Source organism: Ciona intestinalis, chromosome 1 (genome assembly GCF_000224145.3).
Source record: "Ciona intestinalis chromosome 1, KH, whole genome shotgun sequence".
NCBI classification, from domain to species: Eukaryota; Metazoa; Chordata; class Ascidiacea; order Phlebobranchia; family Cionidae; genus Ciona; species Ciona intestinalis.
In genome coordinates, this window is record NC_020166.2 from 4321572 (window position 1) to 4337866 (window position 16295).

At 32.7% G+C, this 16295-nt stretch overlaps 3 protein-coding genes and 1 long non-coding RNA gene across 7 annotated transcripts in view; 3 read left to right on the forward strand and 1 right to left on the reverse strand.

The window, feature by feature from the left end:
* LOC100175079 overlaps window positions 1-1876 on the forward strand; it is a 13088-nt gene extending 11212 nt beyond the window's left edge. Inside the window, exons 9-11 of one of the 2 annotated variants that reach the window (XM_018812360.2) lie at window positions 588-662; window positions 963-1022; window positions 1475-1876. In XM_018812360.2, coding sequence (XP_018667905.1) covers window positions 588-662; window positions 963-1022; window positions 1475-1482 — 143 coding nt within the window. In that variant the 3' untranslated portion in view covers window positions 1483-1876. Of the gene's footprint in view, window positions 1-587; window positions 663-962; window positions 1321-1474 lie in introns of those variants that run through there. The other variant, XM_026839615.1, reaches the window with a different exon arrangement.
* LOC100181260 (DNA-directed RNA polymerase III subunit RPC7-like) lies at window positions 1582-4627 on the reverse strand. Its single transcript, XM_002130663.4, has 6 exons — window positions 4406-4627; window positions 3420-3549; window positions 3241-3349; window positions 2843-2904; window positions 2415-2476; window positions 1582-2117 (listed from the first exon to the last, which is right to left on the reverse strand). The coding sequence occupies exons 1-6, from the start codon at window positions 4529-4531 to the stop codon at window positions 1959-1961; spliced, it is 648 nt and encodes a 215-aa protein (XP_002130699.1). The 5' UTR covers window positions 4532-4627; the 3' UTR covers window positions 1582-1958.
* Window positions 4628-4681: 54 nt separating this feature from the next.
* On the forward strand, window positions 4682-6066 carry LOC100183610. Its single transcript, XR_182019.4, has 2 exons — window positions 4682-5430; window positions 5496-6066. It is a non-coding gene; the product is annotated as an uncharacterized LOC100183610 (long non-coding RNA).
* Window positions 6067-8386: 2320 nt separating this feature from the next.
* Window positions 8387-15739, forward strand: ciha9d22 (uncharacterized LOC494398). 3 transcript variants are annotated; one of them, XM_026836556.1, is made up of 19 exons: window positions 8390-8546; window positions 8604-8693; window positions 8745-8908; window positions 8962-9127; window positions 9534-9664; window positions 9921-10029; window positions 12189-12272; window positions 12339-12530; window positions 12586-12630; window positions 12697-12892; window positions 13278-13487; window positions 13544-13697; window positions 14108-14180; window positions 14240-14376; window positions 14440-14533; window positions 14620-14751; window positions 14809-14908; window positions 14979-15028; window positions 15110-15739. In XM_026836556.1, the coding sequence occupies exons 1-19, from the start codon at window positions 8462-8464 to the stop codon at window positions 15238-15240; spliced, it is 2343 nt and encodes a 780-aa protein (XP_026692357.1). In that variant the 5' UTR covers window positions 8390-8461; the 3' UTR covers window positions 15241-15739.
* The last annotated feature ends 556 nt before the right edge of the window (window positions 15740-16295 follow it).

Consider the following 16295-nt stretch of genomic DNA (forward strand, 5'->3'; position numbering starts at 1 on the left):
TATCTTTTAATTTTATTTTTATGTGTCCCATCTTCCCCCACGCTACTATATAAATTATTAAATTACAAATTAACTTTTCAAAGTTTTTTAATAAATACATGCAAAAATATAAATTGGGGCAAGATGGAACATAAAACTAAAATTAAAAGATTTATATTAAAAGCATTCTTAGCTGCAACTTGTAATTAATCTCCCCAAATTAACTGGCTCTAGTGTTTCGTTGCCACGTAACTTTTTACATGCAATTTTAAAGTGGTATTTTTGTGATTATTGCAACACTAATGAAGGCTATATTGACACATGCTTGATACGACTCAGCGAGCATTCAAAATAAGTATCTTATGTATTCAGACCTTTAAAAATGTTGTGTTCATACTACATCGAATCTTAATATATAGTACAGTGGGGTTAGATGGGACACTTAAACATTGTCCAATATTTAGAAAATTAAATTACATGACAGTTTTGGGGGGATGCCACAAAATAGTATATTTGTTTATTAATTGACAACAATTCAAAACAATACCCGCCTGCTACAGCCTACTAGGACGTCAACTTACTAACCTGCTACTGTATTTGTTATGCAGATATTCCGAATCCATTCAACGAAGGATCAACTAGTAATCATTCAATGATTTTAAGCACCAAGCAAACTGTTAAAAGTAGGTTGCATTTTAAAAAATACACGAATACACACATTCCGGGGCGTGGCACAGTGGTTATACAGCCCACCGCCTAACTAGATAACAGCGCCACAAATGGGTTGTTTAAACGGTTAGCAACACAAGAAAAATAATCATGTACGGAGCCATATAAGTGTAAGTTAACCCGTACATGAAGTGTATTCTCATGTTGTGAATTTCAGCACTGTTCCGTTACTGCAAGATATATGAAGTAACTATTATTCATTAATAATAACAACACAAAAATAATTTTGAAATGTAATAAACCATATGTTTCAGTTGAGCCATCTGAGGAAGAAGCTCTCAATTTGAGTAGCAGGAAAATGGGCAACAACAAATGTAAGTTATTATGGAACACATCGTTTAGCTAATGCTGAGCTTTATAAAAGCTATCACAGACAGGAGAGAAAAACTCTAATAAATGGGCATGTACAAAGAAATAAAACATCATTATCAACCACTTTAAATTCCTGCTTGTATGGTTAACTATAACAAGTATATCGAAAATTTATTTTAGTCGTGGTGTTTTATTGTCCTACCTTCCCTTGTGAATTTGAAACTCCCAACACCTAGCTTATACTTTCATTCAAACCTGGCAAAAGTTACTCCCATTGCTCCAAAACAAATGGTTATAATCTAAAAAATCATTTAATTTACGTTAGGATTCTATTCCAACACTAAGTCAGGCTGCTTGTTTTGATTCAGATAAAAATAAACAAAAATAACCGATTGGGAGCACATTCATGCTCAACTATTTTAATATTTGTATGACCATAAACTTTGTACTTAAGGTTTGTAGCTCAACACTCCGGTACATGCGAGTTCAGCACTTAGGCGAGTTGTGAACAAGCTTCCAACTTTTCTTGGAATCAACAAGTACAAAACAAAACAAAAAATATTTATATTGTAGATAGGTTTTATTGTATGTGGTTTGAAGTTCGTTGAAAAACATGTGATTGATATCGTTTTGTTGACTACAAAATGCCAAATTATTTTTTTTAAGTGTGGTAACAATATTACAACTTATAGCGTGTGTGTTTGAGAATTTGTACACTTGTGATTTCGTGGTGTCATAATTTTATATTTTGTGAAAAAATGAAAATCCATCTTCAAACCAATTTAATTTCTTCACTGATATTGTGTACTCCTAGAGTTCCGCATCTCTTTTGCAATAAATACAAAGTGAAAAATCACATTGTTTGTTTTGCTTCGTGAGATCTCCTCCCAACCTTCATTGCCAACACTGTATTGAATCACATCTTGATATGTTGATGTTTAGTAAATCCCACCATCTTTATCATCCAAATTGTCTTCCTCTTCATCAAGATAGTTTTCTCCGTTATCAAAATACGAGGTGAGGTAATCATTTTCATCTTCCTCTTGCTCCTCTTCATTTTCAAAATTCTCTTCTTGCTCTTCTTCCTCCTCATTTTCCTTCATAAAGCACAACAAAAGATAAGCTGAGTACTTAACCAACATGTAGAATAACTACATTATTCCTCAACATTTTTAATAAATTTGCAACGGCAGCCAAGTAACTGACACTTACGTTGGTGAGTTTGGGGTAAGGTACAAAAGGAATTTAATTTTTTTTATTTTTATGCTTGCATTTTAAGTAACACATCAATTATTCTGGCAAAGGTACCAAGCATTTGATGATGATGATGAATAGGGTTTAAAAAAGATGGGAAAATTTGTTCTTTTTAAAATGTTAAATAAGTGTAATACTACCTCATGATCAGTTTTACTTTCTTTTTTCTCAAGTGCATCCAATGTTTTTGTGATGTCTGCTCCTACGAAAAGTTACCAAAATAATAATGAATAAATATCAGGTATTTATCTTCGCAACCGGGAAAACGACAGTCGTTTTAACATCGGTGTTCTGTTTCATTCATCTTGTGCCTGCTTAAAGAGTTGTCATAGATGTAACTTTATGGGGGACCATTTTTTCTGAATTTGTTTTATTTGGCTGACATTTTAGACAAATAGACAGCCTATAAAAGAGAAGTTTAAAACAATTACTGTATAGTTTCTTGACCAAGGATACATGCGCCCTTAATGATAGCAGCGCCAAACCTGGAACTCATATCTTCTGGGCAAGAGGCGGGTACTCTAACTACTGTGCAAATACGGTTTATTTAGCTAAAACTAGTACATACCTGTTTTTAAATGCTTGACCAATTTGGGTGGAGGACCAATATTCTGAGCTAAACGTTTTTTTCTGTTTTCAAACAATTACAAACATTAATACAGTTGACCGATATTTAAAGTTTAACAATGAAAAAAAAAATATCAATTGTTTCCACTAATACCGATATTGGACACTAAAACGAAACATATAAAATAATAGTATTTAGCAAAATTAATACCTGTATTCAAGATATTGTAAGTTATAAAAGTCAAGTAAAAAACAAGTTGTTTGCACCAACTATTTATATGTTGGTGTTCTATTGGCGCTTTTTTACCGATACCTATTATCTGTATATTGTAAATATTGGCCAATAATATTAATGAATTGATATAGCGATTAACCTATAGTTATTTTATTAGTTTTCACCTCACAGCTACTTTCAATTCACTTGGAAGTCTTCTCCAATCGGGTTTCCAGTTTATTGTGTTGTCCATGTTTTTACTCGATTTATATTTGTCCGAATAACGAACTATATCTGTAAAAAATACTCAATTTAATATGTTATATACATTCAATTCATTTAATAAATGGTAGATGGATAGTACCATTTTTTGCTTGTTCAGCTTGAATAAAGTAAGGGGAATTCTGCATTGTTTGAATGTATTCCTTTTTTAACGCAAGCAAGTAATCAGTTTCTTCACCAGCCAACAATGGAACAGGCTGTTGTCGAAGTGGCTGCAATGAAATAAATTCTAAGATAAAGTTTAATGACTTGTTGCACTGGCTTATTTGATTGCTATTAGAATTTTAAAATGAGAATGACCTTTAAAATATTCAGCTTGCCATACAAAACAAGTGGCCCATTTACTTTATGGCAAGGTGTACAGTTCATAGGATACCTCTACACAGCGTAGGATACGTAGAATTCTACAAATTTTCTTATATAGGAACAAAGAGAAAGTGGGCTATTCATTATACCAAACCTAACTTTCTTCAGTTTGGAAACTAGAAACAGTCAAAGTTGGATTTCACATTTGAGCATCTCTATCAATACACAAAATTTGATTTTTCGTTGGTATGCCCCTTAGGACCACATTTTTCATTGGTCACCACTCATCAGTAGCAAGAATAATACACATGCGACCAAAATAATGAATCCTACTCTTTAATTTCCTTAATAATGGCATTGTTACATTATATCATACCAAGGTACCATATATCGGTAATAGTGAAGAATCAAACCTAAAAATGCCTATAATATTATGATATAAGCGAAACCCACGTTAATCGTATTAATGTAAAATGTAGTAATCTGCATTGATGATTCGGACATAATAATGTTAATGTAACTCTTGTTTAATTTATGATGTCTTGTATAAAAATACCATTATCCAGCAAATTTTGTGCAGTTTTAAAAGTAATTTTTAATACGAACCAACGTCAGAGTTTTTAACCAAAAATTATACCACGGTATCAGAAAGACTCAAGGAGCAGCTAGAGTCTAAAATTTTCATTAGGCACTACCGGCAGCAAAATGCAATGAAAATAAAGCAGCATGAAACAATTTCGTATCTTTTAATCTATGGCTTACCGGGTATGGTAAAGGAGGCTGCAATGTGGAAGCAGGCAATGCGTCGCCTCTTCCGAATCCAATAGCTTCAACATTAAACGTCATACTTCCACGCCCCCTTCCTCGACCTTTTCCTCCTCGTGACATTTTTACAATTTATCGCTAACGTTCAACACAAATGTTTCTTCCTAAACTCAATGTAAAGTTGTTTCCTGACCAAACAAAATGACATTTACATTGGATGGTAAAGTGAAATAATTGGGACTTCCCCCATAGCGAAAGCATCCCATAGGGCAACTTTTTTTTAAATCAAGGGTCGCATTCAAACAAAGAATATTGTATTTTATGATTCAAACATAAGAACTTTAGCTAACTGTCGAAATACACATAAAGCTAAAAAGCAAACTAAACTTGTGTTATACTGTTAGCTAACAATATACCTCTACTGAAATAGGATAGTGTAAGTTGATAACAACAACCGCTTTAACAACATTTAATATAAATTTGTATTTTTTTAGATTCGAAAATGAAACTTAATACTTAAGTGTGCATCAATATATTACGTTTTTTGCATTTTTTAAAAATTCTTATTAACATTTTTTTCTGTTTTTGAGAAAAAACGGGCAGAATGTTTGTTGTCGTTTTCATTGGCTGTTAGACGTGCCACGAGTACAACGAGTTCGAAGGCTTGTTTGTATTACGGTTTGAATGTTTAACGTCGGAAAGGATAATTTAGGTTGTGTCGTTTTCCGCTACTATGCTAAAAGATCAGCTATTGTAGCCTAGTTGGAAGTGCAATTAATAGTTATATATATAATTGATAGTTGGCAACTGAACATGCTAGAACAGCTAACAGTATCTTTACACAAAAAATAAACATTTAAGTAATAGGCTACCCATTTTCATTTTAATTTTTCTCATTGTCAAGATCTGGTTTATAATCAAACTGTTATCTCTTTAAAATATGTCGGCACAAGGATTTCAAGAAGATGAGTATGAACATTACAATTATGAACAAGATAAATTGACAGGACATGGGGGCAAAGGTAATTTACTGTTTCAATGCTATACATATTTGTTGCACCTATATACACATTATTTATTGTTTTAGGTCGTTCCAAAAAGGAATCTGCTCAGCACCATGTAAAAGATGTCAGCCACAAGGCACCAGAAGTTATTGCTAATGCAGAAGAAAAACGAAAACGTGAGCAAAAAGAAAAGACGACAAAATCCTAAGAACTTGAAATTTGGTTGTTAAAACTTATAGACTGAAGCCCAATTTTTGGTGAGGTGCAATGTTTGTTTCTAAAACTTTTTCCTGCAACCGTTTTATGCTACTGTTAATGTAATTGTAGTTGCAGCAATACGTTATTACATGCATATAATACAATTAGGTAAAATTCAGTACAAAATGGTTTGGAGATTTTGTTGATTTTTGTGCAATTAAATTTTTGTGAATAATGATTTATAAAGAAAAATCTTCTTTTCTACTCTGTTTCAAGTAGATCAAGTAAAACTTTTATTGCACAACATCCTTTTGATTGTTTGGTGTAAACTTTTATATTTGATGTGTGAAAAAATCGAAGTGGGGATACTGAATCATGTATTTATTTACCCACATGGTGAGCAAACCAAAAAATTATTTATCAATTAAAACCAAACAATACACCATTCATGCCTAATTACTGTGCCGCCTATGGATGAATTTGAGTATTCTATAAAAAAGGTTTTTTCTAATGTCAGACCTAGCCTAGGCCTGTTTTAATATATTAGGTTTACTAGGTATTTAGGTATAAATTAGAGTTCTGGTGGTGTACACATCTAAAATTATTAAACAAATATAATGCAACAGAATGAAGACCTGTTGCATTTGCATGTCATAAAAATTTGTTAGTTGCTTCACTATAATGCCTTAATGTGATAAATATATAAATGTTTTGTATTAATTTTCCTACAAAATTATGAAATTATTGCTACTGTGTCAGTGGTTAAAATCATACCATGATTGAATGAGTGTCTTGTTTTTAAGTGTCCCCACATGACTAAGCAACTTGAAAGTATAAAAAAGCTAGTTCCCTTGGCTAGCTACACACATGTGGGTTTGGTACTTTGTAGATTACAGTTTTTGGTGCTGTGATTAAATGTCAAACAATTTGGACAACCCTTTAGTGGCCGATGTAAGCAATAACTGTTTAAATGTGTTGTCGAAAGAGTACTCGGCAATGTATCAGACAGATTCCAGAATAACTGCTGAGAAGTAGGCACCATTACGGCGGTCAACATTGAATAAATGTAACTACAAACTAAATCAACCTGGAATAATCCCTGTACACCTTTGTTACTTTCAATTGTACTGCTGTTTTAATTCATACGAAATTGGCTACCATATTAACATGTATAAGTTTACAACTAACAATAGCAAAACGCGAACAGTAATTAATAAACAATATTGCTCTTCGTTTCACAATTGGAATTTGTTGGAATCCAGAGCCAAAGCTGATCATTAAAGTGATGGTACTTTAAACATTTTCTGGTAAACCACATTCATTTTTCTTAGTTTAACAAACAAAACATGTAATTTCAGTATATCACATGTGTTTGTAGCAACGTTTATACACATCACTGCAAAAACACATGTAATGAATTGGTCTCTAGAATAACTTTGACAATTTCAGCCAACAAGTTCTAATTGTTCAATGTCATTGTCATTATGCATACTACTTAATAGGGTAGGGTAAGATAGGACACTAAAGTACATATTGTCTAATATTTTAAAAATTAAATTGTGTGACTTAGGAGTCCTTTAGCGAATAGCACACTGGCGCTGGGTGTGATTTTACCAATTCGAAAACACATAGGGGGAATAAGGGACAGTTTAAAATTTTTGTTAATTTGAATTAATAAGTGAATTCATTTTGAGGAACATAATACAAAAAAAATATTAAAACGAAATAATACTGTACACTTTGAAAAATAAGGTTACACATTCTGTGTCTTGTCCTATTGCTTTTAAATATATTTTCCAGCATTTTCTTGTTATTATATCATGAATTAACTGATGTTAAAAAAATAAACTGACGTTACATAATTGAATTAAAAACAAAGCTTTCAAAGTTTGGCAATAAAAAATTACAAAATTAAAAAATGGGATAAGACAGGACAATAATCGAAAGACTTTGTTTTAATAGTTTAAAGCCATGTTGACCAATGCCAGACGATATGACCAAATCAAGCTGTACGAAATATTTTATCATAATTTATTTAATAATAAACTCGATTGATACTGGATGGGTGATATATGACCATTCAAAATAAGCCTTTGAATATTGGCCTTTTTCTGCTTGAAAAAATATTGTATTCATTTAACACCGAATGTTAATATAGTACTGTGGGGGAAGATGGGACACATTTAGCACATAATATCCAAATATCCTGATCGTGTTTCAAACAATTATCAACAGTCTATGGAAGTCGTGAGGATACGGCTATATGATTCATTGAATGTTCTTTGTTTGCTACCAAATTAAACGAAAAAATAGAATACAACTGTGTCCCGTCTTCCCCCACCCTACTATATCTTACAACAGGAATCTCCTTTGCCGCTCGTTTTGTTGGACTATAAAAATACTGTTGAATAATACTGTACTAGTATGTTTGTAATTGCCTTTTACGGGTAAATTTGTGGATCTTCCCAGTTCACCCCACCCTACTATATTTCCATCAATGTGCATGTTTGCAAATAGTTAAACGCTTAGACTTTTTATTGACGACACGAGACCCGAGTAATCGAGGTGGACTAAACTTAACATGCGGAAAACACTTTACAATTGTATAGCCACGATCAATATAGCACATTTATTTATGCTTCCTGTTTTCTTTATTATTCCTTTAAAATTCTTCGAATACTTCAATGACCTGTTCGATACATTCGGAAAACCATGCAAACAAACAAGATGGATTCATATATAACGAGCTTGTTGGCAATTGTATGGAAACTTTGGCAAAATATCAACAGCGCTAAATGTGCATCAGCAGAGAGAATGTTTTATTTTTTAAGGTCTGTTTAACTACAATAAAATGCTGTATTTGGAAAGCGTAAGGCTGAATGCAAGTATGTGGATTTTTTGTTTAACTGCCATTTCAATCGGATTGCTATTACAAAGTAAGTGTACTAAATTTGATATAAGCATGAATTAAACAGAAAACACCGTTTTAATAGGTGTACCTGTGACGTCACAGACGCATCATATTCATAGCTCTGGCCACATGCATGAGGAAGATAATAGTGACTTGCTTGCAACATTTAAAGGTACTTGCAATCCTTACATTTATTTTTCCACTATAAACAGTTATATTGTAGATTTGGGCGAAATTTTGGACGGATGGTCATGCTACACATCTAGCGTTGGGAGCAATTGCCAAAATAAAGTATCAAAAATGTGCTATTCTACAAAGCAAAACTATTTTTTCAAAGGCAACCAAGTGAAAATTTCTAATTTAATCGACATTAAACAAGAGTGTCAGGTGTTGCAAGCGAATGTTTATTTTAATATCACTTAATAATTAACTACCCGTAGAAACTATGTTTGGGAAATCAAAATTGCATTTTGTGGAGTTTTGTACCCAAAATACTTAGGCGTAGCTCAGCGAGGTGCTTTCATACTTACAAGAACATGCGCGTTAATGAGACAAAAATTTACTATGAGCATGGATCTTCCATTATGAGTACGACATGCAGTACCGGTAAGTTTCTAAATGAGATTATATTGTATATACTTACATAATAATTTGTATACTTTTAATAAATAGTAGGTTGGAGTAAGACGGGAACCTTAGCTTATTTAGGCACACATTGCCCAATATTTGCAAACTTAAAATATATGACGACTTTCACCATACGAATTAGTATTATCACACTCCTCTTTTTGACAACACTTATTCAATGAAATATAATAAAACACGAGGTGTTTTTTAGCATTTTTTCGTGTATTATTAAACGGATACTGTTAAAGGGAAATTCTTAAAGGGTCACGTCTTACTTCATCCTACTACATGAGTATAAATTTAAATGAGTATATACTAATACTAATATTATGCTTAAACTCGCGTAATTGCGTAACATAATTTCTAAGCAGTTTAAACCTTGCAGGCTATGCAGGTTGTTTTGAAGATAAAGTCATAGTACCTGATCTAACTCATCAGGTGAGCAAACACAACAAACGCGTCAGCACCTGTCGCTGGAAATGCCTGAAACGGAAAGACCCCTACGCTGGTCTACAGGTATCAATATATGCAAAATATACAGTACTGTGGGATAAAATGGGACGCACTTTTAGCACATAATATTCGAATATCCTGATCGTTTAAACAATTAATAACGGTCTATGAGAGTCGTGAGGATACAGCTTTATAATCATTTGAATGTTCTTTGTTTTACTACCAAATGGGAGGAGAAATTTGAATAAAAAGGTGTCTCGTCTTTCCCCAGTTTACTATATCTGGGAAAAAGCGGAAATTAATTGTTTTCAAAATTTAGAGTCCTGGAGAGTGTTGGTGTGGTAAAAGTTTTGGATTATACAATCAAAGCTTGTTCAATGGATCTGAATGCAGAATACAGTACAACCAAAATGCTATATATCGAACAGGTATAGTAAAAAATGTGCCAGTAATATAGTAGGGTGGGGTAAGGTGGGATACTTTATAAAATCTCATTTTATGGATACCAATTTGATGAAAGACAAAGCAAATGTTACTATATTACTCAACAGTATTCGCACCCTCCAACAAAGTGCGCGGCAAAGGCGATTATTCGGTTGTTATATAAGAACTAAAATTCGCATTGGCCAAATACAACATTTTTTCAATGAATTAAAAAGGACAATAATAAGATGTTAATTTTGAACACCCGTGTTATAACGATTGTTTTTTGGCCACGCGAGGATTAACCAAACGTCTTTAACTCTTATTTTTGAAATATTGAGTAGCATGTGCCTAAACGTACCATTTTACCCCACCCTAATATATAGTACAATGGGAGAAGATGGGACACTTAGGCACGTATTGCCAAATATTTCCAAAATCAAAATAGATGACGGTTTTTGGGTAATACCACGAATTAGTACTATCATTCCTTTATTAATTGACACCAATTTAATAAAATATAATAATACACACGAGGAGTTATTTAGCGATCCGCAGCACAACAGGTGAAATTTCACAAATTTGAAAATACACAGAATAAGATTGGACAGTTTAAAATCATTGTTAATTTTGATTATTAAGTATTTATAAATAGGAATATACGTAAATAACACGACATAATACTTTGAAAATTAAGTCTAAACATTCTTTTTCTTGCTCTACTGCTATAGTTTTTAACATGTTACCTATACATTATATTATTGCATAACAATTGGTATTGTTTGAACAACAATGGGTAATGTTCGAACATCAATGGGAAAATATTGTATCCTACAAATGTATATGAACTTGTAATAACAGAAAATTGATAATAACTATTAATAAAGCTTTTATTTTTGCTACAAATTGGGTATGACTATATACTCTGTTTTTGGCACAAGTCACTTCTTATGAACTATCACCAAGTGCAAATGACCAAATTTCGAATATATTTTTAAAATGTTATCTTTTTATTGTATCAGTATCTTATAGTTGAAAAACTCCTGAGGTATAAATTAAAAAATTAAAAGAAAATATTTTAAAGTTTGGCAACAAAAACATACAAAACTACAATGTGGGGGAAGATGGGACTCTAAATTGAAATATATTTACATTAGCAGTATTCTGCAACTTGTAGTTAACCTACCGAGTTTAACAGGCTGTGCTAGTTTCTTTGCCACGTAAACTTCATATATATAATGTTAAACCAATGTTTTTTGTTGTTTTTATCTCAAATTAAAGTCATATTGACCCCTGCCTATTTTCTTCATGCTTATATCTCAGTGTTTTTTACAAAACTAAAACTAGTTTTATAAGACAAAATCAAACTGTACGGAATATTCAAGGTTGTTTTATGAAGCTATGAAACTAGTTTAATCGTTCGCACACGCAAACTAAAAAGAATCATTGGCTTTACTATGATTTAGCGAGCATTAAAAATTAGCACCTTACTATTTCGCATTTTTTACCTGTTCAAAGCATACTGTTTCTATTTTAGATATATTTTTTAATATTTAAAAACAGTAATCAGCTTTGACGGGCGTTTTATAAAGTCGTGATAATACTGTCGAATAATTCTGTAACCTTATTTTCCTGATTATCATTAAATGGGGGTCCGTAAGAAGAAAATTTAAAAAAGTCTCTAACAAAGTGTCCCATCTCCCCCACCCTGCTATATCTTTGATCAGTGCTCTTTAACCAGTGACCACCAAAATATGCCTGGGGCTGCACCAGTGCAAAAGGGTATACAAGGGTGCATCACAAACTTCAAAAATTGTTAGCAACAATTTTCAGTTTTGAACTATTTGAACAAATTTAGCCACTTTCCTACTTTTTATATAAATTCTATAGCTTACAACAATGGGAACTGGGAAACTAGTCTTTTCTTTAACTGAAAACCATTTGTTTCCCATGATTTTGATAAGCGATGCTTTTCGACTAATCAGGAACTAATTTTCACACTCATTTCTCCTTGATGATGTCAGTTTTACGGTAAAACAATCAGGGGTGTATGAGTTCGTCGTAACAACTTTAAGGGTTCACCAACCCAAAAAAGGTTGAAAAGCACTGTATTAGATTGATTGAAATTGTTTTCGAATTCCTGTTTTTTTTATAATTTTTATAGGTTCACTGTATGATGGAGAAATGTGTATACTTGGAAAATTTGCGGTGCAAGAATTTAACGGTTCGGGTGTTTTAGTCTATTCAGGTAGTATTGGAAGTATGATAACTATCATATTCTATAAGCCCACATCACGCTTGTAATTGTTGCCAGATTTAACTCTCAAGAATTGCATCATGTTATGCAAGTCCAACAGAAACTGTAGTCTCTGGTCGTTTAACGGTAGTCATTGTTTTGTCATTATGGAAATGTCCTTGAAATCAGCTACAAACACAACATTATCTTTTATTGGAAGTTCTGCGTCCTTTACTGGATTTTCAGAGTGTTCAGACAACAACGAAAAATGTATTAATTTACGTTATTTAAGCCTTCATGTTTTATTCTGTCCCTAATTTAACAGATACTATTTTCAGCAAGCTGGTTTCTAGACCAACTGCTGGTACAAGTAAGTTTTTTTAGTAGCCTATATCTGAAGTAGCTTCAAATTCCATTATTACATTGTGTCTCACAGATAAGACATACTTTGAACTGGCTCAATTTGAGAAGGGTAATTTCAATTTTTCCACACATCGAATTTTGAACACAACATCACCAACTAAACAACCAAAACTCTTTGTTGGGGCATTAACTTCAACGCAAATATTATACAATTGGAGATTGTTCGCAGACGTTTTTTTAAATGGAAACTTTCTTTCGTATTCAGTACGGTAAGGTTATTGTGTGTTTAATGAAGTTCTTTGATTTTTTAAAATAGATATAGTAGGTTGCTGGGGAAAGATAGGACACCTTTAGCACATAATATTCAAATAAGCTGATCGTGTTTTAAACAATTAATAACGGGTCTATGGGAGTCGTGAGGATAGCGTTTTAAAATTTTTTTATTTGTTTTTGTTTACCACCAAATGTGACGAGAAAATGAAATGATAAGGTGTTCCAACTTCCCTTTTTAATTATTCTTTTAAATAAATGTTTATTAGTTTTTGAAGTTAAACAGAAATAACGCATGAAGAAAAATGTTGGAACTCGAATAAACTAAATATACAATGCGTAGCAAATATCTTAATAAAAACAAAGGGTATTTTATAACACTAGAGAAATACAAGGTCATGGTTTGGAACAACCAGTTGGTGCTGAAAAAATTACAATCTCTGAATCATTGGTGGCTTGGATGTTAGTTTGTCCATCTGAATATAAATCTTTTGGTTGCCTTCTTACCGCGAAAGATAATGAGCCAAATCTAAAGGAATATTTTTGTGTTCATCACCAGTTCACAGTTCCAGCAAGAATTGGCACAACTGTTCGGTAGTACTATACAATTACTTAAAAACAATTTATAGTTAAGTTGTTCTATCATGCAGAATTATTGGAAACTGGTCCATTCATTTAATAGAGCCTTCTGATTGCCATTTAGGATACAGTTTCTCTCATATGTGGGTTACTAACCACACGCAGATTGATCAGATAAAGTTATACACTCTTGCTTTAAACAGAAAGCAGAATTCGTGTAAAAAGGTAATTACCAATTTCTCATTTAGAATCTTGTTCTTTCTGTTCGACATGAAATTACCATTCTAACACAATTTGATATTTTTATTTGTTCCGGTGCCGTGGCTAAAGGGGTTTGAAGATTCCAAACAGGCCCAGTGGTTAGGGTACAGGCCCTCCTGTAACAAAAAATAGCGGGTCGGTCTTTGGTCCTATATACCATTGTGACATGTGTGTGTATCTTTGGGTAAGACTATAAAAAGGGCATTAACTGAACAGTTCATCAACCTTACCTTGACAATCAATCACCCACAAAGTTGCATATATGTGGTTGACGTAAGCGGACACGAGATGTATGTAATAATATTACAACTATTGTTTCCCCTACACGTGAGTTTAAACCAGCAATTCCATATGCATTCGTTTATTCTTTTCAGATGTCGCCACTTACTCAAACTCAACCAAACTTGGTGAGTGCAACGGAAGCATCAAACTACCTTGATCAAAACAGTAAGCTTTTTGTCGTTAATAACAAAACTAGCTTAATAACTTTGATTCGGTACATGTAGGTCCGCTGCAAAATATTTTAAGCACAAGACAAGCTTTCGTCTATCAGCAGTTCACCACTTCTAGCACGGTACCCAGCACTTCTCGCATTCTCAAGAAAACGTTTCAACATTCCCAGCCATCTTTGTCAAAGGCAAAAGTAGCAGCAACAAATAATATAGTATCACATTTCAAAACACTTAAGTTGAATGGTATTCAACAGGTAACAATTGCAACTACGCCAACAAAAAACACAGCTGTGCATTACACTATATTGAAAACTAAAATGTACACGTCAAAACAAAATAGTGACAAAGGTAAATATTCATGAACTAAAACAGTAGAGACAGCTTGTTGTTGTAGTTTCATAAACCGATGATTTAAAAATATTTTAATCTAATAGCTGTGCATAAAGAGACAGTTTATCAAATGAATAGACACGCCGCAATCACAGATAGTGGAAAACATGCAACAGTTCTTTCTGCAATGCAGGTTGGCGAAACAGATGATAACCTGCAAAGTCATGCTAACGAACGTAAACTCAATAACAGCTTAAAATGTTTCACATTGACACAGCTTTTAATTTTTACAGATAGTTATGCTTTTACAATGGTTGCTTTTATTATTGCTTTTGTTGTTGTTACACTTGCACTCTTCGTCGTATCCTGCATCTTGTTTTATGTTTGTCGCAGGTCAGTATTACCCAAAATTTAAATATAATAAAAATTACACTTAATTTTATCTACAACGTCATTATAACAGAGACCAGGTATATGAGGAGCATCGGATAAACAAGAAACCACCTTTAGCACGTGAGTAGTGTTGTCTAAAATCCTTATTATGCTTTTAACATGTGTTCGCTACACGTTTTTAATCTTACTTTATTTCAACAGACACACGCAACAATGTTACAACAGCATCTCCATATTTCTGTTCTGTAATCTTGAATAACAAGTCAAACAAGGCTCCCTTAGTAATATCGACGTATTACCATTCTCATGAAGCAACTGTCCAGTTAACTTAATCAATATAATAACAAAACATGTTAACTCGTTTTTTCAAAACACAATCAAAGACAACAATATAAGTATGATTACGTAAAGCGAGATCGCAATTCTACCAGGAGCTTTGATTCCAACTGGTGTGCCCATTGAACTGTTTTTTAAATAATATTCCGCTCAACTTTGACCTGTGAATGCTTGTACTTTATAACATATGTTGTAAAATAGAGACTTTATAATGTCTTAAGTTTTCGATTGGACATGACTACATACCAAGCTAAGTCAACACTTTTTCTTATGCAGTAGCTAATTTTTAACCCTTTCCTATATGCTTTGGTAATGGTACGTTTAAATCACATTTAAGAATCTCTATCATTATACAAACTTTAATTATTCGTTGCTATGTCATTTAATAAACACACATTGCTCAATATTTCAAAAAAAATGGACGGTGAATTTGTACAACCATATGCCTTTAATATATGACGACATCAGTAACCATAAAAATTGTTTTAAAAGTTGTCCCATTTTACCTCTTGTCTCAAATTACCCGACTATATTTTATATATTCATAAAGCAGAATCCTTAATCCACACGCTAAACACTTCGGAGTATTATAGTTGCACGGCCAATATTTTCTATTTCCATCAATTCGATTTTACATTTTTTCGTTAGATGTTAGATTTTTATTACTTAAGAAGTACTTTTAGATCACATTTGAGCAACTCGATCTGTATACAAATTCTTTTTTGTTGTGTTGGTGTGTCTACGTGAGGCTTTTTGGCGTCAAAGCTATAATAACTGCAAGTAGAACAACACAACACAAATTGTGTCCAAAAAAAATAACCCAGCCTACACAATTTTAAAAATGTGTTCTGTATGGAAAAAGTTATGACGGGATTAACAAGAAGTTAAGTTTGGAGATTTTATACATTAAATTGGGGTAATTTTACTTTTCCTCTGGACCGTAGTACTCTCGTACCAAAAAGAAATAGAAAGATTATGTTTGGCGCGGGAACAGAAATAAAAAAGACTCTTTTTTATTTCTGTGGGCGTGTGTAATAAAGGTATTTTGTGT